This window comes from Danio rerio, chromosome 2 (assembly GCF_049306965.1).
Source record: "Danio rerio strain Tuebingen ecotype United States chromosome 2, GRCz12tu, whole genome shotgun sequence".
In the NCBI taxonomy this organism is placed as follows: Eukaryota; Metazoa; Chordata; class Actinopteri; order Cypriniformes; family Danionidae; genus Danio; species Danio rerio.
This window is the reverse complement of record NC_133177.1, coordinates 19289979-19316873: the sequence shown is the minus strand read 5'-3', so window position 1 is coordinate 19316873 and position 26895 is coordinate 19289979. Positions and strand designations below refer to the sequence as shown.

The 26895-nt window shown below is 35.9% G+C and overlaps 1 protein-coding gene across 6 annotated transcripts in view; it reads left to right on the top strand.

The window, feature by feature from the left end:
• Positions 1-26895, top strand: part of clcn2a (chloride channel, voltage-sensitive 2a) — a 165623-nt gene that overhangs the window by 106586 nt on the left and 32142 nt on the right. For 4 of the 6 annotated variants that reach the window (XM_021478550.3, XM_068222711.2, XM_073911094.1 and 1 more), the window contains exons 3-13: positions 2449-2580; positions 9006-9134; positions 9243-9376; positions 9488-9565; positions 15021-15044; positions 16655-16733; positions 16858-16983; positions 17067-17151; positions 19197-19298; positions 22235-22319; positions 25075-25233. In XM_021478550.3, the coding sequence (XP_021334225.1) occupies positions 2449-2580; positions 9006-9134; positions 9243-9376; positions 9488-9565; positions 15021-15044; positions 16655-16733; positions 16858-16983; positions 17067-17151; positions 19197-19298; positions 22235-22319; positions 25075-25233 (1133 nt within the window). The remainder of the gene's footprint in view (positions 1-2448; positions 2581-9005; positions 9135-9242; positions 9377-9487; positions 9566-15020; positions 15045-16654; positions 16734-16857; positions 16984-17066; positions 17152-19196; positions 19299-22234; positions 22320-25074; positions 25234-26895) is intronic. The other 2 variants (XM_073911113.1, XM_073911105.1) reach the window with 1 other exon arrangement.

Sequence of the window (26895 nt, the reverse complement as noted above, 5' to 3'; positions counted from 1 at the left end):
GATTGTATTTTTCCCCATGGGCAGAAAAACTTTTTTGATTAATAATAAATTAAACTTTTACTTTCAACTAAGTTAAAACTATAATTTGAGAAGAATTCGAACAAATTACAGTATTTTTTAAAGTCAATGCGAAGCAAAATTTGATGTTAGGGTAAAAAACTTGTGCTAGTAAACAATATTTTTACTTTGTGTATATGTATTTTTTTTCTTGACCCAATACATATTTTATAATACAATAAATTATATTTTAAAAAACTAAAACCTTAAGTTGGTTCAAAGTATGATTATCTGTGTTAGTGATTTGAAATGTGACAGGGACAATGTTCATTAATCAACAGTAGAACTGTAAATAAGCCAGAGTTATTCACAAGGGCTAATGTTCATCTGTTGCCCCTGCCAGATTTTAAAAGGCAACCTAAAATCAGAAAACACATCATCACATACAATCACAGTAAAGCTACATACGACAAAAGGATAAAACATAAAATAATTTCTTAAAATGTTAGACAAAAGAATTACAAACTTGATTTGCTTTTAGCCTTTTCTTTAACTTGTATTTAATTGTTGAATAATTTGTAACACCCCTTAAATCTATAGAAGGTGTGTTCCAGAAATGACTGGCTCTAAATGAGAAGACTGACCGTGCAAATGTTGTGCGCCTAAACTGCATAGCACAGTCTCCTCTAGTAATAGATTGTGTTGCTTGACAATTATTATTTTTGTGTGTCACAAACTTACATAATGGACATAGAGCATATCCATTAAAATTTTTAAAAATCATACAAGTGTCAGCCAAATATTTAATATTATCAAAGCTCAATAAATAGTGTTTTTGTATTATATTACAATGATGATACCTGTTTATAAAGTGATTCAACTGATTTTAAAACTGTTTTACTGGTGTATGACCAACTAGTAAGACAATATGTAATAAGAGAGAACATCATAGAGTGCATAAGAAATTTAGCAGCTTCATTAGTCAAGTAGGGTATAAGCCTGAAGTTGGCCAGTTTAAATATAACAATTTTAATGACCTTCTTGGCATGTTTTTTTAAAGTGTCAATTGTGAATTTAAAATTAGACCTCAATATTCGAAATCAAAGACTACCATGAGCTCCTTTAATAAATACATCAGGATGATGGATAACTGTCAATGATTGTGAAAAAACACACAAACCGTTTTACTTATATTCAAAAGGATATGAGTCACACAACCAATCAGAGACATGAACCAATGCCTCGGTTAAATCATTTGCTGCTAGTTGTTTGTTTTGGTCATTGCTAGATCGTATACGTTTGCAGCTGGAAATTATTTCTTTCTGTTTCTTTCAGTTAATTGTTTCTATTATTTATTACATTTCTATAAACCACTTATTGTATTTTATTAACCTCTACCTCCGTCCCACCCCAATCATCACAATAATGTAAAAACAGTTGTAGTTCAGAGTATTATTTATGTTATCTATTAAATTACCCAATAAATTGTATTTTTTAACGCCTACTCCCACCCCAACCCTAAACCCAACCGCCACAGCACTGTAAAATTGTTAATTATTGTTATACAGTGTCATAAAAAAATGCTGCTATAATAATGTGCATATCGCACTTCCGGCCGGCCGCATATACTGAGCTAAACTGAACTGAACTGAACTTAAACACTAAAACCTGAACCACACTGTTCCAGTTACTATGACCATTTATGTGAAGCTGCTTTGACACAATCTACATTGTAAAAGCGCTATACAAATAAAGCTGAATTGAATTGAATTGAATATCTGATCTAGACTTTACCGTTTGTTTTTATAAAATTGTCTAAAATTGTCTATTAAAAATATAAAATTGTGAATATTAATAGTAGGACAGGTTTGTGTTAGGTCATTTATATACAGACTAAACAGAATAGGGCTCAAAATGGATCCTTGAGGAACTGATTCTGTAAACTGAGCGACTATTACCACGGCGCACACATCGTTAGATATGAATGTACCACCATGTTTACTTGGTTATTTACCTAATGACAGTGGAAAGAATATGTTTTTTAGTCAAACTGTTAAGGTTAATGCATGTAGTTGGCCTACCTTTATATTTGTACATGCTGTTACAACAAAACACATTAATTATAATTAATTAACAAAACATTTAATATAATGGAAAAATCAAACAGGACGAATTTTCAGTAATCTCTGAAATGTCTACTTTTAAATGAAACAACTCCAATTGAATGCAATTACTCACTGATTGAACAATCTGAGAGAAACAAGAGGTTGTTTTTCAAAACACACTTCAAAAAAGTAGACAAGTTTTGAAAGCACAGCATAGCTTGAATATGATGTTGTACAAGACTAAGCTTCAGTGCTTTGGTTGCAGGTTTGAAATGAGAAGAGGTTGAGTAAATGATCACTGAATTAGAATTTTTGAGTGAAATATCCTTTTATCGTTTGTTTACAGTCTGTACATCACGCTGTAAGAAGTTCCTGATCTCCCGTGTGGGTGAAGACTGGATCTTCCTTATCCTCCTGGGGCTTCTCATGGCACTGGTCAGCTGGGCTATGGACTACACTATTGCCTTCTGCCAGCAAGGTGAGAAAAAGAAAAGAGTGAGGAGAGAGAAAAGGACAATTTTCTGCTTCACAGGGTTCCATGAAAGTACAGATGGTGTCATTTAATCAGTCAAGTATTGTGTTTTTTTCCAGTGAGGTATATCGTTATCGAGTGCATTCTGGGACGGAAGGTGCATTAATGCTGGAACGAATTGGTGCCAACTCACTGACTTCTTTTTTTGGCAAATAATGATTTTATTTACAAGGAGCAGAGGACTGGGGATGTGGCAGTTCAATCAGCTAACAATAACGGCACATTTCAAGGTCAACATTTCAGCATTAGCTTAAAGTATGTGAAGTGTTTTCCCCATTTAAAAACACCTCGGGAATATACAAATTTGACAACTAGTACTTTTGACAGATGTCCTAAAAATGATACGCACTCACATGAAAGTAAATCCTGGTTACATCAAGGGGTTTAGTTAAAGCTTTTTATTTATTTTTTATTCCACACAGGTCTTTGTTTTCTATGACTGTGTTTAACACACACCCCTCAGAATGATAAACTGACAAATTACATATGACTACCTTTGCAACATATCAAGCCTGTCATATAGAACAGGGCCTCAGGGTAAGTCAGTCAACTGAGAAAGTCAAAGATGATTCTTAACTCTTTTTCTGCTAGCGTTTATTAAAAATGTTACCAGACACTGCAAACATTTTGATGATTATTACAGATTACAGATTATTTTAAAAGTATAAAAAATGTTGTAAGTCCCTTGGATGTACACTGCCTGACTAAAGTATTGTGGCCTATTCAAGTTTTAGCAACAACAAATAATAGCTTGTCTTCTAGTTGATCATTTGGTTTCAGAAGTGGCTTATATTAAAGGCAAAGGCCTCTTATTTTACCAAAATAAAATATGATCATGCTTTGATTTTTAATTATTCAATTAGGACAGTAAAGTCTGACTGTGCTTAGACAAAAGTCTTGCCACTTAACAGATATAATGTCCAGTATAGTATATAAAGTCATGGTGCAGTGAAAAAATGATTAAAATTGTGTATGACTCCCATGAGCTTGGAGGACTGCATCTATACATCTCTGCAATGACTCAAATCACGTATTAATAAAGTGGAATGGCAAAGAAAGTGTTCTTGCAGGACTCCCAGAAGTCATAAAGATTCTTTGGATTCCTCTTCAATGCCTCCTCTTTCATCTTACCCCAGACATGCTCAATAACGTTCATGTCTGGTGACTGGGTTGGCCAATCCTGGAGCACCTTGACCTTCTTTGCTTTCAGGAGCTTTGATGTGGAGGCTGAAGTATGAGAAGGAGTGCTATCCTGCTGAAGAATCTGCCTGCTCCTGTGATTTGTAAAGTAATGGGCAGCACAAATGTCTTGATACCTCAGGCTGTTGATGTTGCCATTTACTCTGCAGATCTTTTGAACACCCCCATGCTGAATGTAACCCCATGATTGGGATGCAGTTTAACAGATTCATCTAAAATAGATTCATCTAAAATCTTCCTTCTGCCACTTTCCAAATGATCAACTAGAAGTCAATTTATTATTTGTTGCTCTTACAGCTGGGTTCGACAACAAGACTTTTGTTAAGTAAATGACTAAAGTAGTGGATACAATAGGTGCATTGTTCCAAATTATTAATTTTAGATGCAAGTACATAGTAATTAAGGACACTTAAGATAAAATCGAACTAAAGGGAATGTGGTATATTCAGATTGAATATTTATTATATTATTATCATGTGTATTTTATTCAGTGCTGGGCAAAGATTAATCACATTCAAAATGTTTTGACATAATATATATACTATGTATATACTATGTATTTACTATGTATATGTGATACGCACACATAACAAAACTAATTAAAACTCTTTAGTTACTAAGATATTTAAATGTATCAAAATACAATATAATTTGTATCATATATATATATATATATATATATATATATATATATATATATATATATATATATATATATATATATATATATATATATATTTGATATTGGTCTATTTTATATACAGTACATGCTTGTATTTACATATATACAGTTGAAGTCAGAATTATTATCCCCCCTGAATTATTAGACCCCTTGTTTATTTTTTCACTAGTTTCTGTTTAACAGAAAGAGGATTTTCTCAACCCATTTATTAACATAATAGTTTTAATAACTCATTTCTAATAACTGATTTATTTAATCTTTGCCATAATGACAGTAAGTAATATTTTACTAGATGCTTTTTCTAGACTTTACTAGATGCTTTTTTTCAGACTGTATTTTTCATCTATACAGCTTAAAGTGACATTTAAAGGCTTAACTAGTTTAATTAGGTTAACCAGGCAGGTTAGGGTAATTAGGCAAGTACTGTATATATAGTGGTTTGTTCTGTAGACTATCGAAAAAAAAGTTAGCTTAAAAGGGCTAATAACTTTGACCTTAAAATATTTTTTTTTTAAAAAGCTTTTGTTCTACCAATAATAAAAACAAATAAGACTTTCTCCAGAAGAAAAAATATTGTCAGACATACTGTGAAAATTTCCTTGCTCTGTTAAACATAATTTAGCAAACATTTAAAAAAAAGACAAAAAAATTCAAAGGGTTACAATTCTGACTTTAACTGTACATACATAATAAATATACACAATATATAGTATAAAGTATACTGTATAGTTGTGTATAGGTTAATAATTTAATACTACAATACAAATTTATTGCAATAAATGATATTAAAAGTGGAAAAAGTTTATATTTACACACAAAGTCACCGCCAAACAGCTTTCAGACAGCTTCTTTATTTATTTATTTTTATCTCAACTGTCAGAAATGAAATGCGCAGGATTATAGGGTATCAAAGGCGGCGAAATATACATATATGCTGCCTTCAAAAATCAATCAGATGAAGGTCTCCAAGGAGAAAGGAAGTGAAGCTGGATTAGAATTAGGATGCCTAGATGCCTTCCCACCTTGAATGCATCATTTAATGGCAGCATTTTATGGCTTCCGGATGCATCCCTGAAGTACCCAGTCCTGTTCTTAGAAATTAGAAAATAGTTTTTTTTTTTTAAGAAAAATATATATTTTTTTAAGAAAATATAATTAAACCATCCATATACAGTGTTTGAAGTTAGAGTTTTTCTTATTGTAAATTATCATACGCTGTACACACCAAAAGTATAAAATGGCTGTGTTATGTTAGAATTCAGAGTAAAATGTCAAAGTGTGAAACTTTATTTACTGTGAATCTAGCCGCAGTTTATATATACATCCACACATTTTATAAGGGGGTGCATGTGCATAAAATATAATAAATTACAAGCTGATTATTACAACAGTCAGTGATACAAATAGAACAACTGGTGTCTTGATGTTTTTTTCATTGTTTTCAGGCATTTAAATACAGAAAATTAATAGTAAAATATAAAATAACAACGTACATTCACCACTGTAATTTAACGTCTTGAACAGGCCTTGAAAACATAAAATTGAATTGTTGATAGCCCAAACTATATATCTGGCAATAAAATTGTTAGAAACACTTTTAAAAAATGTTGGCACATCTTACACTGGTTCCATACTTTTGTTTTGATATTGTAGTTTTTAATATGCACATACTGTAAATGTATTCAGGTGAATATAAACAGGCTTTGAACAGTTTTCCAGATTACATCAATCATCAGTTAAAAGGTGCCATGAAAATAATGAATAATAATATAAGTTTATGCAGTGCAGTGGCGCAGTAGGTAGTGCTGTCGCCTTACAGCACTACACTACCTACATGTTTCCCAGAGAAGGGTTGCGGCTGGAAGGGCATCTGCTGCGTAAAAAAAAATGTGCTGGATAAGTTGGCGGTTCATTCCGCTGTGGTGATCCCGGATTTATAAAGGGACTAAGCTGACAAGTAAAGGATTAAATGAATTGACATGACATAACATGACACTCAAACAGGCAACGCGGTGGTGCAGTAGGTAGTGCTGTCACCTAACAGCAAGAAGATAGCTGATTCAAGCCTTGGCTGGGTCAGTTGGCATTTCTGTGTGGAGTTTGCATGTTCTCCCTGCATATGCGTGGGATTCCTCCAGGTGCTCCTGTTTCCCCCACAGTCCAAAGACATGTGGTACTGGTGAATTAGGTATGCTAAAATTGTCCGTAGTGTATGTGTGTGAATGAGAGTGTATGGTTTTCCAGAAATGGGTTGCGGCTGGAAGGGCATCCGCCGTGTAAAACATATGCTGGACAAGTTGGCGGTTCATTCCGCTGTGGCGACCCTTGATTAATAAAGGGTCTAAGCTAAAAAGAAAATGAATGAAAGAATGAAAGAATGAATGAATGAGACTCAAAGACTATTGTTTTCTTACTCTTGTAAATCCTGTTAGTGTAAAATCCCAGTGAAAAAAAGGCCAATTAAAACAATGCAATGACTGTGAAGATTCACAAAGGATCATTAATATGCATGCCCCCAACAGCGTTTGATTTGGCACAATGTTTCCTAAGGAGATTACAACAATGAACATTTTTTACCCTTATTTTTAAATGTATTTAAGCTTGTGTCATACTTACTATGTACACTCACTGGTCACTTTTTTAGGCACACCTTGCTAGTACTGGGTTGGATCCCCTTTTGCCTTCAGAACTGCCTTAATCCTTTTTGGCATAGATTCAACAAGGAACTGGCAATATTCCTCAGAGATTTTGGCCCATATTGACATGATAGCATCACGCAGTTGCTGCAGATTTGTTGGCTGCACATCCATGATGCGAATTCTCTGTTCCACCACATCCCAAAGGTGCTTTATTAGATTGACATCTGGTGACTCCAGAGGCCATTTGACATAGCGTGTTATTCTGCTGAAAGTAGCCAACAGAAGATGGGTACACTATGGCCATAAAGGCATGGACATGGTCAGCAACAATACACAATTCTGCACAATGAATACTAATGAGCCTAAAGTGTGCCAAGAAAAAAATCACCCACACCATAACATCACCACCAGCAGCCTGAACCGTTGATACAAGGCAGGATGGATCCATGCTTTTATGTTGTTGACGCCCAGTTCTGACCCATCCATCCGAATGTTGCAGCAGAAATCGAAATCAGTCCAGGCAAAGTTTTTCCAATCTTCTGTTGTCTAATTTTGGTGAGCCTGTGCAAATTGTAGCCTTAGTTTCTTGTTCTTAGCTAACAGGAGTGGCACTCGGTGTGGTCTTCTGCTGCTGTAGCACATCCGCCTCAAGGTTCGATGCTTTGTGCAGAGATGCTGTTCTGCATACTTCAGTTTTAACAAGTGGTTATTTGAGTTACTGTTGCCTTTCAAACAGCTGGAACCAGTCGGGCCATTCTCCTCTGACCTCTGGCATCAACAAGGCATTTGCACCCACAGAACTGCCGCTCACAGCTAATTTTTTCTCCTTTTTGAACCATTCTCTGTAAACCTTAGAGATGGTTGTGTGAAAATTCCAATAGATCAGCAGTTTCTAAAATACTCAGACCAGCCTGTCAAGCACCAACAACCATGCCATGTTCAAAGTCACCTTAACTCGCCTTTCTTCCTCATTGACCATGCCTACAAGCCTAAATGCCTTGACTTGCTGCCATGTGATTGGCTAATTAGAAATTTGCATTAACAAGCACTTGTACCTAATAAAGTGGCCAGTAAGTATATATACAAAGTTTTTGCACTCATCTACGCCACATACCTTCTGTTTAGACATCATAAAAAAGTTGACATATTGTATAAATGCTATGGCACCTTTAAACTTCAATACAAATGGATCTGCCACTTGTCAGTGAGGCTGAACACTGTAACTGAAAACTATAAGTAAGAAAGCATTTTTGCAGTGTAAACAGCAGTTTCAGCACATGAGTAGATGTATGTCAAATGGTGATGTAAAACAAAGAACCTGGAAATTTCCTGCATTTATAGTCTGAAAACTCCATTTTGAGAAATAGTGCAGTCAGCACATAAGATCAGGATGCCTTTGAGAGCCACTAAAGAAATGCAAATAAGAAAGTAAACTTCAGGGTTCAGGAATGTACAGTGTGAAACATCAGCAAACATCCAGCGGTAACTGTGAACACTAAGTAAAGTATTCTGAAACATGAAGCGAGATTACTCTGGATTTTCTTTTCCTGGGGTTTAGAGTGACCCAAGGTTATCCATTTCAAGTATGACAATCGCTCATTCACACCCAAAATGTAACAGAATAGTGCATGCCAATTAGTATGCACCTTATGCCTCTTCAGAGCTGTAATTATGTCGGCAGCACAGAAATGGATGTACGCTGGTCTGCATAGTAACACTTTCTCTTTATATAATTTTCAGCGTGAAAGCACTACTCACACTATTTTGACTAAAAATAACAGAGTAGTACATAAGCGCAGTCCTCTGCAGAGGTGTAATTATGTGCTGTGTGTGTGTGTCGGTGTCTGCAGCACAGAAGTGGATGTACCGCGGTCTGCACAGTAACATGTTGCTGCAGTATCTGGCCTGGGTCACGTACCCAGTGGTCCTCATCACCTTCTCCGCCGGCTTCACACAGATCTTGGCGCCACAGGCAGTGGGTGAGAGAGAGCAACGCACACACTGACTCACGTAATCAATTTACGTCAAACGGCCTTTATGTGCTCTCAGATCTCTTTGTAACCCCCATTGGTCATTTCTTCCTCCAGGCTCTGGGATCCCAGAGATGAAGACCATCCTCCGAGGTGTGGTGCTGAAAGAGTACCTCACTTTCAAAACCTTCGTCGCCAAAGTGATTGGCTTAACTTGTGCCCTTGGAAGTGGCATGCCTCTGGGCAAAGAGGTGCATGAGATGGGGATATCTGATCCCAGATAAGCTCGCTAATGCTGCAATACTTTAAGCCCTTGGCCTGTGATCACATCTGTTATTTCAATCTCCTCTTGCGTCCTCTAGGGACCGTTTGTTCACGTTGCCAGTCTGTGTGCTGCTCTGTTGAGCAAATTCATGGCCTTGTTTGGAGGAATCTACATGGTGAGAAACGCCTCTAGTAAAGCTGTCATTTTTCAGTAACTTTCTGACATTTCATACATTGGCAACACTTTATTATAACTTCTATTAAGAACATTAGCATTGCCAAATATTGTTGTTGTGTTTCATAAAAACGCCGTTATATTAAACAATTAGATATTGCTTTGTTAAGCACTCCAAAAAATGATGTTTGCTGTTTGTTCAAACTATTTATATAAAATGAATTGAAACAACACAATTCTTGAGTTGTTTTTTTAAGACAACTTGATTGTTTTATGATTAATCCACTTAAATTTGTAAAAACTAATGAGCTAACTTAATTCCTTCATGTTGTCTGTAATTTAAGTTAATAAGGGATAGTGTGGTAATAATCTAGGTAGTTGTTCTCCAGAAAGGCTTTATTCTGCAAAAACAACCATCTAAATGTACATTATTCTGCTTTTTATATGGCTACTCTCAGCAAAACTGAACAATTAGACCAGGGCTGTTCAATTAGTTTGTCATGGGGGCCAGTTCATGAAAAGCATCCCAAATGAGGGGCCGAAGAGATATGACTTGCAATATAAGCGATGACACAACATCAATATAAGAGCCGAAATGCTGTATTTTTGCTCCTCAAGGCACCCACATTGGCTTTTTCTACATTAAAACATTAATATGCTGTATTTTGAAACTACATAACATCACTGCATTGTACAATGTGGCTTTTTTTTACAAACATATTCGGTCACACTTTATTTTGATGGTCCATTTGTTAAATTTAAGGTACATTGCAGCTACATGCCAACTTATTCTCATTAGATTATAAGTAGACTGTTTGATTGGGGTTAAGGTTGGGGTTACATACTTGCAAAGTTTCTTATAGTCAGTTAAATATCTTTTGAATCTCAATATCTACAGATATTAAGCAGACAGTCTACTAATACTCAAGTGAACAATCAAAATAAAGTGTTACCACATATTCAAATTTATTTCAAAGCCCAACAAAATCAGTGTATAGCTCAAGAAGGCTTCTATTCAGACACATCCATATGTTATGTTTTGAACTCTGTAACATTTAGGGATACAATGATTATAGATTTTGGTTGTAAGATTATAGTCTAAAGAAGAACCATGGTTTCATAGTTATCACCATTATTATGCATTTATTAAAATCAAAACAATACGAGTTTCGAAAATCACAAGAAAACATATTTAAAGTGTTGTTTATTGCTGCTTAGTAACCAAATACAGCACAAAATATTAATAAGAAGCAAACAATAGTGCATTTTTCTCTTTGGAAAAAGTTTTTGATTTTAACATGAGTGATCATTTTAAAAAATAAACATAAGTGACGAAGGAATGAATAAATAAATAAAAATAAGAAAAAATGAAAAATCTGATTTGTCTAATGTTAATTTAACTAATTAGCTAATAATTCAAATGAACTGTTGTTATTATCTGCGTTCATACATACATAATCATTTTAATAATTTGCAATAACTCGTTCAATGTATCTTTTGTTTACATTGCACTAAAAGCACGCAACCACTACAGCGTGAGATGATTTCTACTGTGTGCGCACCGCTCCCAACATGTCCACGTCTCCATTGGAAATAATGAACTTGCGTGCGGAAAAGACGCATTATGTGAACAGCCTGCTGCTACAGTTAATCCAATGTGCTTGTGTATTAGCCTAGGTAAAAGCTTAGAACTTTAAACTAGCACACAGTTGGCATAACTTTGTTTAGTTGCAGCAGTTTTGTTCTGTGCAACAGAAATGTGGCGTTGAGAAGCCTTTATGATTAATTAACTGCATTGAATTAAAGTGTGATCAATTGTGAAATCGGCTAATCATTGCATCTCTATTAACGATACAAAAGGCCTTTTCTACAAACATATCCAAATGTTTTTGGCAGCTCGCACCTATCGCTTAATGTCACGTGACTCACTCTCTGTGCAGCCTTCAACTGTAGCTCGTGCTGTATTGAACAGACGCACGGCCATCAATTGAATAGCCCTGAATTAGACACAAAACATTGATCTGAGCGGGCATAAAACAGGTGAAAGGTAATTGGTGTTGAGGCAATTCTAGTATAACTTTAGTAATATTCACAGATGACCTAATATTGTAACTTTAGTGGATGTTATCCTACAATACACAACAGTTTACTGCAGCAAAGTATACTGCAGTATTTATCTGCAATTTACCACTTCTGCATAATTAATACTTTTGTATGCTGGAGCATTCATTTACTTGTGTTGTAAACACTATAAAAATACAGTATAATAGACTTTACCATAGTATGGTTTGAAAACACAATATTATTTATCATAAATTACTATATTTTTATGTGGAAATGTATTACCTCTAATTAAATGTGATGCAGACAAAAACTAAAATGGCTGGACGCAGCCTACACTAATCTGCTTATTATTCAGTCACAAGATGGCGCCAAACAATCCAGTACAGCTCCTTGACAGATATAAACATAAATGTATTCACTAATAGTGAAGCTGATTCGTAGTACGCAAATGAGCCTATGTTATCAGTTTCAGCAGTTGTTTTTTGGGAAGCTCGATCTCATGAGGAAACATAACAAATTTACATATTGACTAATTTCTACAAATTCATACAATTTAATATAATAACGTATGATTTTTAAAAGGAAGTGTGCCCTCAAAACACACCTCTAAGCCTTCTCCTCATTGAGGAATGAGCATATCGTTATAAAATGTACAATTTAATATAAATTAGCCACTAAATCAAAAAGTTACAATTGCCTTGAGATTTCGTTAGAAAAACATACCTTGTAATATTATAATTGACCAATCAGAATTGAGTACCTACATAGAGCCTTGTAATAGGCTAATTTATGTTAAAAATATTAATATGTTATTATATAAATTTTTATCTTAATTCACTTTAGGTGGCAAAGTGGCTCAGTGGTTAGCACACTTGCCTCCCAGCAAGAAGGTCTCTGGTTCGAGTCCTGGCTGGGCCAGTTGGCATTTCTGTGTGGAGTTTGCATGTTCTCCCCGTATACGCGTAGGTTTCTCCCACAGTCCAAAGGCATGCACTAAAAATGAGTTGGGTAAACTAAATTGGCCATAGTGTGTGAATGTGAGAGTGTATGGGTGTTTCCCAGTACTGGGTGCTGGAAGGGCATCCGCTGTGTAAAACATATGCCGGAATAGTTGGCGGTTCATTCTGCTGTGGCGATCCTAGATAAATAAGAGACTAAGGTAAAGGAAAAGGAATGAATGAATTAATAATTCACTCAAAAATGTGTCATTTTAAAGCATTCATAGAGATACTAATGTATAAATCCCTATGAAAATGTGTTCAATGCTAGTCTTAACTAACAATTGAAAACGTATTGTAAATTATTACCTTTTTGGTGCACATATGAGTTTGAATCTGTCTGATATTTTCAGACACCTACTCTTTTACTTCTGTGTCTAAGTGTTTAAAATAAAAGAAGCCAAAAAATAAACATTTTGGGTGCAGATCTGCTTATAATTTTTGACTGTACTTTACCTATTGACCCATACACATCATAATACACTAGTTAAAGCCCTTTTAATGAAAGGGGCTATTAATAATTATCTATTAATGAGAGATATTATAAAGCGTTGCCAATGACTTGTGTTTGTATCATCACTTTACATGTCACTGCACTTGGAACGTCATGGCCTTGTTCTTCCAGTCTCATCTGCGTGTATCATACAAACAAGCAGCTGAGGGATCTCTAGGGTTTTCCGTTAGACCTTGATTAGTCAGACTACATAAGGTATTGGTTCTTGAGGGATTTGGATGCACAGTGAACGGAGCCTTTGTAAATCACGCTTAAAATGAGTCGAGTCGTACGGCCTTTGTGTGATGCCACATCAAGCCTTTATACTTTACCCACAACGCAACCTGAGAAATCACAGCATGCCGGGGAATGGATCAATAACATGTTGTTAGGGCAGAGTGAATCTGACAGAAAATCGGAGACCATAAACATTCCAGCACATTTTAACTGTTGCGCTGTAATTGAATGCACTTTAATTAGGCAAATGTCAATGGCATGTTTACACAGTCAATCAGGCAGTGGGTTTCGGGGTAACGGGCCGTGCTGATAATTATTTGTCTGACACCTCATACCTGTGGGTGTTACGTTTGAGTGCGAGATATGAATGAGCTCCAGTTCAGGCCTGGATGAAAGAAAAATATGCTAGCTGCAATATACAGAGGATGATTTTGCCATATTGTAATGGATGTATGGATGGATGGATGTATGGATTGATGGATGGATGGATGGATGGATGGATGGATAAAAGAATGCATAAATGTATGTATGGATGGATGAATGGACAGAGACAGATAGGCGGCTAGATAAAAGGATGGATGAATTAATGTAAGTATAAATGGATGGAAAAATGAATAGATGGATTGATAATGAATGGATGTAAGGATGGATGGTGAATAAAAAGATGGATAAATAGATAGATGGATCGACAGAAAGACAGAGGGATGAATGGATAAAATGATGGATGGTAGAGACAGATAGACGGATGGATGGGTGGTTGGATGGATGGATAAAATGATAGATAAACGAGACAGATGATGGATGGATGGATGGATGGATGGATGGATGGATGGATGGATGGATGGACAGAGAGAGATAGGCAAATGGAAGGATGCATGGATGGACGGATGCATGGATAAAAGGATGGATGAACAGACAGATAGGTGAATGAATGTATGGATGGATGGATGGATGGATGGATGGATGGATGGATGGATGGATGGATGGATGGATGGACAGACATAGATGGATAAAAGGATGGATAGAGAGAAGCACGAATGGACAGAGACAGGTTGATGGAAGTATGGATGGATGGATGGACAGACAGAGAGATAGATGAATAAATAGAAGGATATATATATAAAAATGGATGGACAGACAGGTGGGTGGATGGATGGATGGATGGATGGATGGATGGATGGATGGATGGATGGATGGATGGATGGATGAATGGATGGATGGATGGATGGATGGATGGATGGATGGATGGATGGATGGATGGATGGATGGATGGATGGATGGATGGAAAGAGACAGATGGAAGGATGCACAGATAGATAGATAGATAGATAGATAGATAGATAGATAGATAGATAGATAGATAGATAGATAGATAGATAGATAGATAGATAGATAGATAGATAGATAGATAGATAGATAGATAGATTGATTGATTGATTGATTGATTGATTGATTGATTGATTCAGAACATTGGACTTTTCTACAAAACATTATCAAATCCAACCACCCCCAAACTGTTCACGAAGGGAAAGAGGTAAATCAACATTTCCTTTATATTTTCTTTGGTATGCAGTGTTTAAAATACTTTTAGTATTGATAAGCTTTGAACGAACGCACAGTGCAGATACTCACATGTATATGTGTTATTTTGATTTACTGCTGAAGGAAGAGCCCTTTGAGGGAAACAAGGTAAGATGCAGCTGTTATCATGTTTAGCTGTGTCCATGTGATCAGACTGATTGAAAGCTTTACAGCAGTGGTCACCAAACTTGTTCCTGGAAGGCCGGTGTCCTGCAGATGTTAGCTCCAACCCTCATCAAACACACCTGAACAAGCTTATCAAGGTCTTACCAAGTATGCTTGAAACATCCAGGCAGGTGTTTTGAGGCAAGTTGGAGCTAAACCCTGCAGGGACACCGGCCCTCCAGGACCGAAATTGGTGACCCCTGCTTTACAGTACAGTAAATTCGGAAAGTAGTCATAGCACTTCACTTTTTCCACATCTTTTTTTTATTTTACAGCCTTATTCCAAAATGGATTAAACTCATTTATTTCCTTAGAATTCTACACACAATACCTCATAATGACAATATGACAAAGATTTTTTTAAATTGTGGCAAATTTATAAAAAAATAAAAAAAAACTGAAAAATCACATGTACATAAGTATTCAAAGCCTTTGCTCAATGCTCTGTTGATGCACCTTTGGCAGCAATTAAAGCCTTAAGTCTTTTTGAGGATGATGCCACAAACTTGCCACACCTGTCTTTGGGAATTTTTTCCTCTTTGCAGTACCTCTCAAGCTCTACCAGGTCCGATGGTAAGCAATGTTGTACAGCCATTTTCAGATTTCTTCAGAGATGTTTAATAGGATTTAGGTCTGGGCATGTTGTGAGGCCATTGCATTGATATTTTAACAATGTGCTTTGGGCCATTGTCCTGCTGGAAGATGAACTGTCGCCCCGGTCTGAGGTCAAAAGCACTGTGAAGCAGTATTTCCTGGACAAACAGGAAAGGACAAAAAGGAACAGGAGGTCTACAAACAATTTCTTTGTTTTCATGCTTGGTTTGTCCTATGACATGCACTGTCAACCCTGGGACCTTAAATTTACAAGTGAATGCCTTTTCAAATCATGTCTAATCGACTAAATTGACCACAGGTGAACTCCAATTAAGCTGCTGAAACATCTGAAGAAGGATCAGTGAAAAGGATGTAGCTGAGCTCAAATTAGAACTTTATGGCAATAGCTGTGAATACTTATGTACATGTGATTTTTCAGCTTTTTTATTTTTATCAAATTTGCAACAATTTAAAAAACTCTATTTTTTCAAATTGTCATTATTGGATATTGTTTGTACAATTTGAGGAAATAAATGAATCTAATCCATTTTGGAATAAAGCTTTAACATAAAAAATGAGGAAAAGGTAAAGCGCTATTAATATTTTCCAGATGCACTGTAAATACAAATGAAGCTAGTTTTATTTTTTTAATCTCCATTTGTGATTATTTTTTTCCCAAGTTTACCATTTTTTTTTTCATTTAAATTAGCGTCTCCTGGACTTCATCCTCCCTGGTCGTAGCAAACAAATGTTGACAAAGTTAGCGTATGACGAATGAAAGAGCAGTGCTTGTCCATTTTTTTAATTGTGCTCATAGCAATACCTTGTTCAGCATGTCGGTTTCATGTCTTCGTCAGTGTAATTACCCTGTTCCACTCTTGGCTGCCTGTAAAATACCACAGCGACAGTCGTTTGAAAGCGGATTTGCATGTATTGGGTTTTTCTTGTTAATCTGACAGAACGAGCTGAGAAACACAGAGATGCTGTCAGCTGCCTGTGCAGTGGGGGTGGGCTGTTGCTTTGCGGCCCCCATTGGAGGTAAGACCAAACATTGTGATCATAGCTGGCCACTGGAGATAACGCCATATCACATTTAAGACAGTAGTGTTCCCCTGTACACTTTCCAGAGCTGTTTGTCGTCTGATCTTCTGTGTTGTGGCAGGAGTGCTGTTTAGTATTGAGGTCACATCAACGTTCTTCGCCGTGAGGAACTACTGGAGAGGATTCTTCGCTGCAACCTTCAGTGCCTTTATCTTCAGGGTGCTGGCGGTGTGGAATAAGGATGAGGGTGAGGAAGGAATCCATTATGATAGCCAAATGATTCATTCGTCATAAAGCTCAGACTGTCACTCTTTCCTCACCATCTTGCAGAGACCATCACGGCCCTCTTTAAAACACGCTTTCGACTGGATTTTCCTTTTGACCTACAAGAGCTTCCTGCTTTCGCTGTGCTCGGGTTTGTGTCTTACCTTTGCCTTTTTGCATTCCCAAAACAAGTCTGATTTGCATAATTCCGACACAGAATTCACACAATCCAATTGCCTTGTCTAAGAACATTTTGTGCTAAAAATGTCAAATCTCATTAGCACTGTTTGTTTGGAAAGCTTATGCTATCGCTTTCAAATACTTGAAAGTTGTAGTCTGGCTGGCTGGGAAAATGTAAGTCTCTGTATCCAACTTGTTATGCTTAGCTCTAAGCCGTAAAATAGAATGTGTAATGGTTATAGTTTAGCCTTTTGCAATGTTTTGTGGAATGTCTGTTATATTTGACCTAAAAATAACAATTTATTCACTATTTATTTGCACACCCTCAAGTGTTTCCAAACCTTTATGGTTATCTTTAATGTGCTGAACACAAAATGAGATATTTGAAGAAAGCCAAAAACCTGTAATCATTGAGGTAGGAAAAACAAATACTATGCAGATCAATGATTACAGGTTTTCAGCTTTCTTCAAAATTTATTCTTTTGGTCCTGAGTGTAATATACCTGGCATAATAAAGTCACGATGACCAGAGATCTAACCACCATAGATTGCTGGAAAACCCGCACATTCAGACAAACTACAAATCCCTCATTTTATGGACTACAGATCTAGCCATGCAACACACACACACCTGCCCCAAGTTTCCACTGATTAGACTCTCACAGCTGAAGCTGCTCACAGACCGATTAATGGACTATATATACAGCGCACTAACACACTCTTGTTTCGGAGTCTTCTGTAACAGTGATGGATGCTGACAACAGAGTGAGGATCCTTATGCAGGCCTTAATTGAACAGGATGGTCAAGTAAGCAGTGGGCAATCCAGAGTTGAAAATGTAGGCAAAAGGCAGGCAGCATACAGGAAAAATCAAACAAAACAATGCAAGGTCTAACAAGAAAAGGAAGACCAGGGAAAACGCATCGTATTGTTTACTTTACAGGATACAAGACTCAGCCCCAACAGTGTGTTAGTTTGCTGTATATTAGGTCCATTAATCAGAGCAGCTACAGCTGTGAGAGTCTAATCAGTGGTGACTTGGGACAGGTGTGTGTGTGTGTGTTGCCTGACTGAATCTGTAGTCCATAAAATGGCAGATTTGTAATTCTGAATGTGAATGTTTCCAGCGATCTATAGTTAGATCGCTGGTGATCATGAAAAATAAGGCAGACGACGTGTTTTGCTTGATTTTTTGCTATTTTCAGAACAGCGCAACACTAATTTTCATGTTTTGCAGCACGTTGTTTAAATAGCAAATCAATTTGCGCCACTTTGTGTGTGCTGGTCTATAAAGGTGGTGTGTTAAGGCGCACTGTTGGCACATCGCTATTTTAAGGAATTGAAATAGACTGTGCCACTGACCAACTGAAAGCTGGTCTAAAGTCCAGTGCAGAGCGCTATAGTTATACATCTATGCAGGTTTAAAACGCTTACACCTTGCTTAATATACACAGGATGTACAGCAATACACAAATATCTTTTGACCACATATCGTTATTATTATTCATTTATTCGTTTGCTGGGAATTAAAGAAATCTTTTAAGCTTAACAAACAAAATTGAATATGTAGGCTAATGGATGTCTTCAGTTTCCTTATCCATGAAAGTAAAGGAGTAAAGTAAAGGCTTGTTTTTTTACTTGTCAGATGGTCTGTTTTCTCGCCAGTAAAGCATTCAGTTTTTCTACTTACAAAGTCCTCCATGTAAATAGCAAATGCGCCATGGCGCAACGCAACTGACTCTTAAAGGGAATGAAAGATGAGACTCTGATTGGTTTAATGCACATTATTCTCATAACACACCCATAACTTATTAAGAGAATAAGCAAGCATATTTTTTTATCCTTAAAATACCAAATGTGTATTCGGACATGCCCTTGATGCTTTTGCACCATGTGCTTTAGACATTGTGCTTAGATTGTTAAAATAGAGCCCACTGTGTTCATCAGAAGAAAACACTCAAAACCAGTTTGGAGCAAGTAAAGGGTGAGTAAATGATCCCTCTGATATCTTTTTCAGGATTGCCAGTGGTTTTGGAGGAGCATTGTATGTCTATCTGAACAGGATTATAGTGGAGTCTATGAGAAAGCAGAAAACTATCAACAAATTTTTGCTAAAAAAGTAAGTTTTTTTTTTTTTTTTTTACTGCATCTCCTAGAATGTTTCTAATTGTCCTTTTAGTTACTGTAGGAATTTGTTGGATACTTTATTAGGTGCACCTTTAAAGTCAGTGTGAAATCAAAATGTACAGTTTTATTTTGCTGTTATTATACATTGTTATTCATTAGATGAACTGAGATTAAATGTTTGTTTTGGTCATCTTTAATCAAATCTGACCATTTGCTTCTGCATTTGGAGTGGCTGTCCTTCTCTGATGCCATCAGTTTGATGGGCAAAATATTTTTAACCATGCCCCTCTTGCTGTTAGCTTTCTACGAGGGAATGAGGCGCAAAAGAAATCCTCGCCCCCTACTCAATATTTAGTTTTAATTGGAAGTACATCAACATACTGTAATAAATGTCTCTGCAACTTCATGCAGACATTAAGGTCATTTTATTTTGATGGTTTGTTTAGATTGCAACTAATTCTCATTATATTTATAGACTGTTAGGTTGGGGTTAAGGTTGGGGTTAGGTTTAGGGTTAGTGTAAGTTGACATGTACTTGCAAAGTTTCTTATAGTCCGTTAAATATCTGTTGAATGTCTGTATTAACAGATATTAAGCAGACAGTCTACTAATCTCAAATGGGCCATCAAAATAAAGGGCCCTATCATACACTCGATTGTTGTTTGCTAGTTTCAGCTGGACATAAGGATCATTTTGAAGTTTTCCGCCACACTGTTTAAACAGCAAATGGATTTGCACTCATATGTGCATTTATAGGCGTTCTGGTCTAAAAAAGGAGATGTGTTAAGGCACATTGCTGGTGTGTTGCTATTTTGAGGAACTAAAATACACTGTTCAATAAACCAGCTAAGAGGTCTAAAGTCCAGCGCAGAGCGCGTTAGTTATGCGCCTCCCTTAAACATTGCTTAATACACCCAGGATGAACAGCAATATGCAAATATCTTTACAAATAAAAAAGAATTGAAGCATTAAAATATTACAAAAATGATTTTTTTCTAGTTTACATTAATATAAAAACCCTACTTTCATTCCTTCTTCATCTCTGAGGCTTCTTCAGTTTATTCATGACAATTTGCTTTTGTATATTGTTATTATCATTAGTAGTGTTATTTATTATATGCATATTTACATTTGTTTTATTTAAAACAAGCTTAGATGAGATTTAATTAAGAAATAGTTTTAAAAACAAATCTTTGCACTTAACAAATTCAATTAATTATGTAGGCTAATGGATGTCTGTACGTACAAACCGTTTCCTTACCCACGAGAGTGAAGTGAAAGAAAAGAATGAGAAGGCTTATTCTCTCATTCTCGTGCTGCAGATGCTTTGTTTAACTGTTTTCTCACTAATGAAGCACTCAGTTTTTCCACTTACAAAGTCCGCCATGTAAATACCAAATGTGCTATGCATGGCATGACGCAACTGACTCGTAAAGGAAATGGGAAATGAGACTCTATTGTTTTGCTTTTGCTTTTGCACCCTGCGCTTTGGACTTTGTGTCTGGATCGTAAAAATAGAGCCCAAAGTGTTACCAACATAAAATTGCAGGATGGACTCTTCTTTTTGCCTAGATTCATTCCTATATGGCACTGGACATCAAATAGTCTTAAAATTGAGGTTGGCCTCCAACGTCAGATTAACTTTGAATTTTGGCTGTATATGAAAATCGGGTTGATGTCAGAACTTAATGTCAGTTTGAGGTCAGACATCAACGTCAAGATGAATTTTAGTTAGTTCATGACACAACATAAAATCAACCAAAGATCAACGATTAATGAAGCTTTTGACATTGAATGGAATTTTAGTTGGGTAATTACACAGCATAAAACCAAGCAGTGATAAACGTTGACTGATGTTAGACTTTCAAGTTGTATGGATGTCACATCATGATGTTAAAATGATATTGGACTTTAGTTAGTTAATGTCACAGCCTGAAACAGTAATACACAGCAAATTAATGTAAAATTTTGGTCACCTGATGTCGCAACCAAAATAGAACTAAAGATTAACGTCATTTTACATTCTATGCCTGCTGGCATGAAGTCACTGGAAATATCCCTCAGAGATTTTGGTCCACAATTTTGCAATACCAACCCAGATTTGTTAGCCGATCAGCAATACACATTTTCAATACAAAATATGATGACTGTGGAGGATTAAACTCATTGCCATGTTCAGGAAATCAGTTTGAGAGAATTGGAGCTTTGTGGCATGATGCACTATTCTGCTGGAGAGCCATCACAATATGATTTATATGATATTATGACTACTTAATATAATTATGTAGTCAAAAAGAATGGACATGGTCAGCAACGATAATCAGGTTTGCTGTGGCATTTAAAAATGCTCAATTAGTACTAAGCAGCTCAAAGTGTGCCAAGAAAATCTCCTTCACACCATTACACCAGCCACAGCCTGAACCGATGATACAATATCCATCCTTTTCATGTTATTTCAGCCAAATTCTGCTTCTATAATCCAACTTAAGCCAATTTTGAGACTCATTAGTCCAGAAACCTTTTTACAATTTACCATTACTAATTTTGGTGTAATTTTGGAGTCTCAACAAGCTATTTTCACCCACAGAAATGGCACTCACTGGATATTTTATTATTTTCAGACCATTGTCTGTAAACTGTACTGATGATTTATGTGTAAAAAATACTCATAACAGCCCATCTAGAAGCAGCAGCCCTGCCACATTCAGTGTGACTTAAATTATTTATCTTCAGCAGATCATCTTGACCATATCTACATGTCTAAAAGCACTGAGTGCCATTTGATTAGCTGATAACATTTTTTTTTATTAGCAAACAGTTGAAGAGGTGTACCTAATAAAGTGACCGGTGAGTGTATAGTACTGTTTATATGTATTTATTTCATACAAATAATTCATTTTTTTTCTTCTCAATTTTGGGTTCCTGTAGAAGACTAGTGTATCCAGCAGTGGTGACTCTTCTTATATCAACACTTACCTTTCCTCCAGGGTTTGGACAGTTCATGGCAGGCCAGGTTTGATGTTCAAGACTTATCTCTTCTCCACATTTTTGACTTGACTTGCATGCTTAATATATGCTTATTCTTAATTTTGCTACCTCAACAGGCATTTCTGTTGACTATAAGCAACTTTGCACATACATGTTACCTTGTTTTTCTAACCCTAACCTAACTGTACAGTAAAAAATTTTCTCATATAGCTCATTTTAAAAGATCAAAAACAAGTTAAGTTAAAGCAAACTAGAAAGGAAACCTATCGAAAGAGGTCTCAGTCCTTTTAGGTGTTCACAACTTAATGGACTCAAAAGAAAACCCAGTTTTTTGTTGGTTCTCTTCAGCAATGAAGTGATCTCAAACCATTTTCCTCCACCACTTAACTTCATAAAAACTCAGACCCCAGCTTTTTGTGCATTAATGAATTTTGAACCGATTTCATTACAGTATTTCTCAGCTTGATCATCTTAATATCTGCTATGTGTGTATATCACAATAATAATAACAGATTAAAAGAAGCTTCTATTAACTATCAATGTTTAATAATTTATGTATCAAAAATGAACAGCCTTTATTATAAGAATAGTTATATAATGTTTGAAAAAGAAAGCCATATACACCCATGGCTTGAAAGTGCGTAAAATCAAAAGGTACATTACATTTTACTTTTGAGAAAACTGTCCCTTATAAGTAAATAAACGCAACCAATATACGTAAATAGATACAGCATATCCTCTGATTTACTCAGCATTACAGAGTTTTGTTGCACAGTTCTTCTATATCTCTTTTACTCTGTATTTTGAATGTGTTGAGCATAGTTCATGTTTAATGTAATCCTCTTTCCATATTTCAGTAAGTTCCCCCCCTTCTCTGCATTCACAAATCATAAATATATAGAACCTCAAACAGACTCACAAGAGAACACTCCTGAGGTGGTCTTTTTATGCACAAAGTAAAGTCATTCCACCCAGCAGCCATCTTAAAATGCCTTTTAGGCATGCAAGTGCAGCTCCCATCTCTTTGAATGACTGTACGTGTAACACAGTATCATCCTCTGAATAATGCAGCAGAATTATTCCAACAACTTATTTCTGATGGCAAATATTCTCTCAAAATGACAGCGAAATTGTTTACAAGTTTGTGGGCCTTTAAATGGTTGTTGTCATGTGATTTGCAATTGACAGACTCATGATAATTTCATCCAGATTACAAAACTTGTAATCGTCTTGATAACTTGAAATTAATTTACAAGTATGTTTAAACGTAGAGATTTCAAGCTTCATGTAAATACATTTCTCATGTCTCGAGATCTAAGCGCATTTGTCGATCCCAGACAGGTTTATAACAATGAAGCTGCAGAAACTGTCATAAAAACACACATGTAAACAAAGTCCCTCCCCCGGAGAATTGTCAGTCAATATCAATCAATTCCTTTACTTGAAGGAGGGGCTTCCTTCACTGGAGCAACCATCTTTATTGTTACACTTTTCACTATTCAAAACTATACGAGTGACACATCTTGTGCATTCTATAGTCTTTGGTGTAGCAAATTAGCTCAACGTGAAGATTAATTTGAAGGGGTCTTTAAAAGAATCTACTCCTTATATTCAAACAAACGAATTGTCCTGCGATCATTTAAACAGACTTCAACTACAGCTATTGCTATTAAAAATAAAAACTCATTTAGGTTTAAGCCGGGTCACATAATCAAAGTTTAAAGCATTTGATTCATAAATATGCACAGGCACCTTTCTTTATACAAAATGGAACTTTAAAAGAAAGAAAGAAGGGTATCGGTGTGGGAATGGGAATGTCTGAGCTGTGCATTTAACCCATTTTTGTCAGGGTCCATGCCTGCTCCCTAGACCTGAAGAGAAGCTGAAATAGAACAACTCCCTCTCCTAGGGTGTGTGTCGGTTCTTCTTCTTCAGGTGTTCTCCAGTGTGTCACCAGCTTTTATAAGGGTGTGCTTGTAACACCCTCGAGAGCTGAACTGAACAATGGGAAAGCTAACTCCCCCGGGGCACGCCCTATAGTCCTTTGTTAAAAAGTTTGGTAATTTGCATATGCATTCTGGGTGTAAGCTGATGCAGAAATGTTTAAAGTTTCTTAAAATGTTAATATGTTGCACATGTATAAACATAAAAAGTAAATGATCGTTCAGTACACCAAATTATCTTCCCAGGGACATCGAACATGAACTATCCACAATCTTGTTTAGCTGTGGTAGTGTTAAAACATTGATTGCAGGAGGATTAAAACCATGATATTAATACATGAGCTTGTTGTAAAACAACTGATTTCACACAAATAGGGAATAAAGGTTTACATTAAAAGCTTAAGTCTCAAGCAAGTTGTATAGTAGCTTGACCATTTCTCTGTGTCCATTCCAAGCAAATTCCTTTGTGTTGCAAATACCTTTGGAATTGTATTACACACTGACCATCCAGTCTTTTCTTTGTAGGAGAGGTTAATGGTGTATTATTTGTTGAATAAAGAAAAAATAATTGTTTCTGAGCGGTCACATTCATAACATTGATATCTGAGATAACTTGGTTTGCACATATCCATGTTGAACTACTCTTAAATTACTTACATTTGCTAGCTGTGAAAAATCCCAATACTCTTAAAAAAACACACAAATATTGGTTATCTTTCTCAATATTTTGCTCCTTTTTAATATGAGTCTTTCGAGTCTGCTGCCTGCTGATAGATTTATTTGTTCTAAATCAGTAATTAAGCATTAAATAACAAACTGCTCTGCCTCCTCATTTAGCTGACTCAACATGAGTCACTGGTGGCACTGTTTGACAACCTGACCTGGTACAAGCAAGGTGTTGCTGAGGAGTTTGAGTACTCAAGTCACGTACCTCAGGCCTGGAAGCACCCACAAGTCAGTGTGTTTATCACACTCCTCCTCTTCATTGTCATGAAGGTGAGTCTCGCCATGCTCTGTAAAATAATATTATTATTATAATATTATATTATGTTAGATTTGGAAAGTTTACATGCAAAACAGGCAACAAAGATATACTGTACTTGAGTTACAGATGACAAGTAAGTAAGCATAACTTGTAGAGTTATCTTTCTATGAATTACAATCCACAAACCAAGTACTAAATAATCTAAATGAAGGATTGGCTTTCTATAGAAACTATTTATAATTTACACTGTTTATTTTATTATTAATTATTGTTTTTGTATTTATGATGTATTTAACTAACTAAATAACTAACTTACTAACTAACTAACTAACTCATGCCTTCTAGTGAAATAGCAAGACATATATAATGGTATAATAATAGAGTAAAAAATGATTTCAAAAAGTTTTTTTTTTCTTTTTTGGTTTTTCATAGTCTGTTTAACATTTGCATTATATGCCATCATTTGAACACATCAGTATAGCAAGGGACATAAAATGTTGATTTAAAGTTTTGATTTAGTTCACCCAAAATTGATAATGCACTATTTAATCAAGCTCTAGTGCTTATAAACCTTTATGAATTCTTTTCTTTTGTTCAAAACGAAAGACATTTTGAAGAAAGCTAAAAATCTGTAATCTTTTACATCCGTAGTTGAGAAAATATAATGTAAATGGAATACTATAAATACTATGGAAGTCAATGGTTACAGGTTTTCCAACTTTCTTCAAAATATCATCTTTTGTGAACAGAAGGAGGAAGAAAGATCTCAAATAGGTTTGGAACAAGTGAAGGGCGAGCAAATAATGACAGTTTTCATGTTTGGGTGAACTATACCTTTAGGAAAAAACTATTTTAAAATATTACCTGTTTATTATCACATAATCCAATAGAAAGCAAAGAACAATCGGTTAAGCAAAAGTTGTTTTAGGATAGCCATAGGCAAATAGTTTAAACTGAATCTTTATTACACTGCCTGACAAAAGTCTTGTCATCGATTCTAGTTGTGAGAGCAACAAATAAAAACTTGACTTCTAGTTGATCATTTGGAAAGTGGCAGAAGGAAGATTTTGGATAATTCATCTGTTGAACTGCATCCCAATCATCACAAACACTGGAGAAGACCAGTTGCAACCCGCATGGACCCAAGATTATAATAGAAATCAGTCAAGTTTGGTGAAGGAAAAATCATGGTTTAGGGTTACATTCAGTATGGGGGTGTTCAAGAGATCTGCAGAGTGGATGACATGGATTAAAAGCCTGAGGTATTAAGACATTTGTGCTGCCCATTACATTACAAACCCCAGGAGAGGGCAAATTCTTCAGCAGGATAATGCTCCTTCTCATACTTCAGCCTCCACATCAAAGTTCCTGAAAGCAAAGAAGGTCTTGGTGCTCCAGGATTGGCCAGCCCAGTCACCAGACATGAACATTGTTGAGCATTCCTTGGGTAAGATGAAGGAGGAGGCATTGAAGATGAGTCCAAAGAATGTTGATGAACTCTGGAAGTCCCGCAAAAATGCTTTCTTTGTCATTCCAGATTAGTTTATGAATAAGTTATTTGAGGCATTGCAGAGATGTATGGATGCAGTTGTCCAAGCTCATGGGAGTCATACACAATATTCATTCTTTCTCCACTGCACCATGACTTTATACTCTATACTGGACATTGTTTC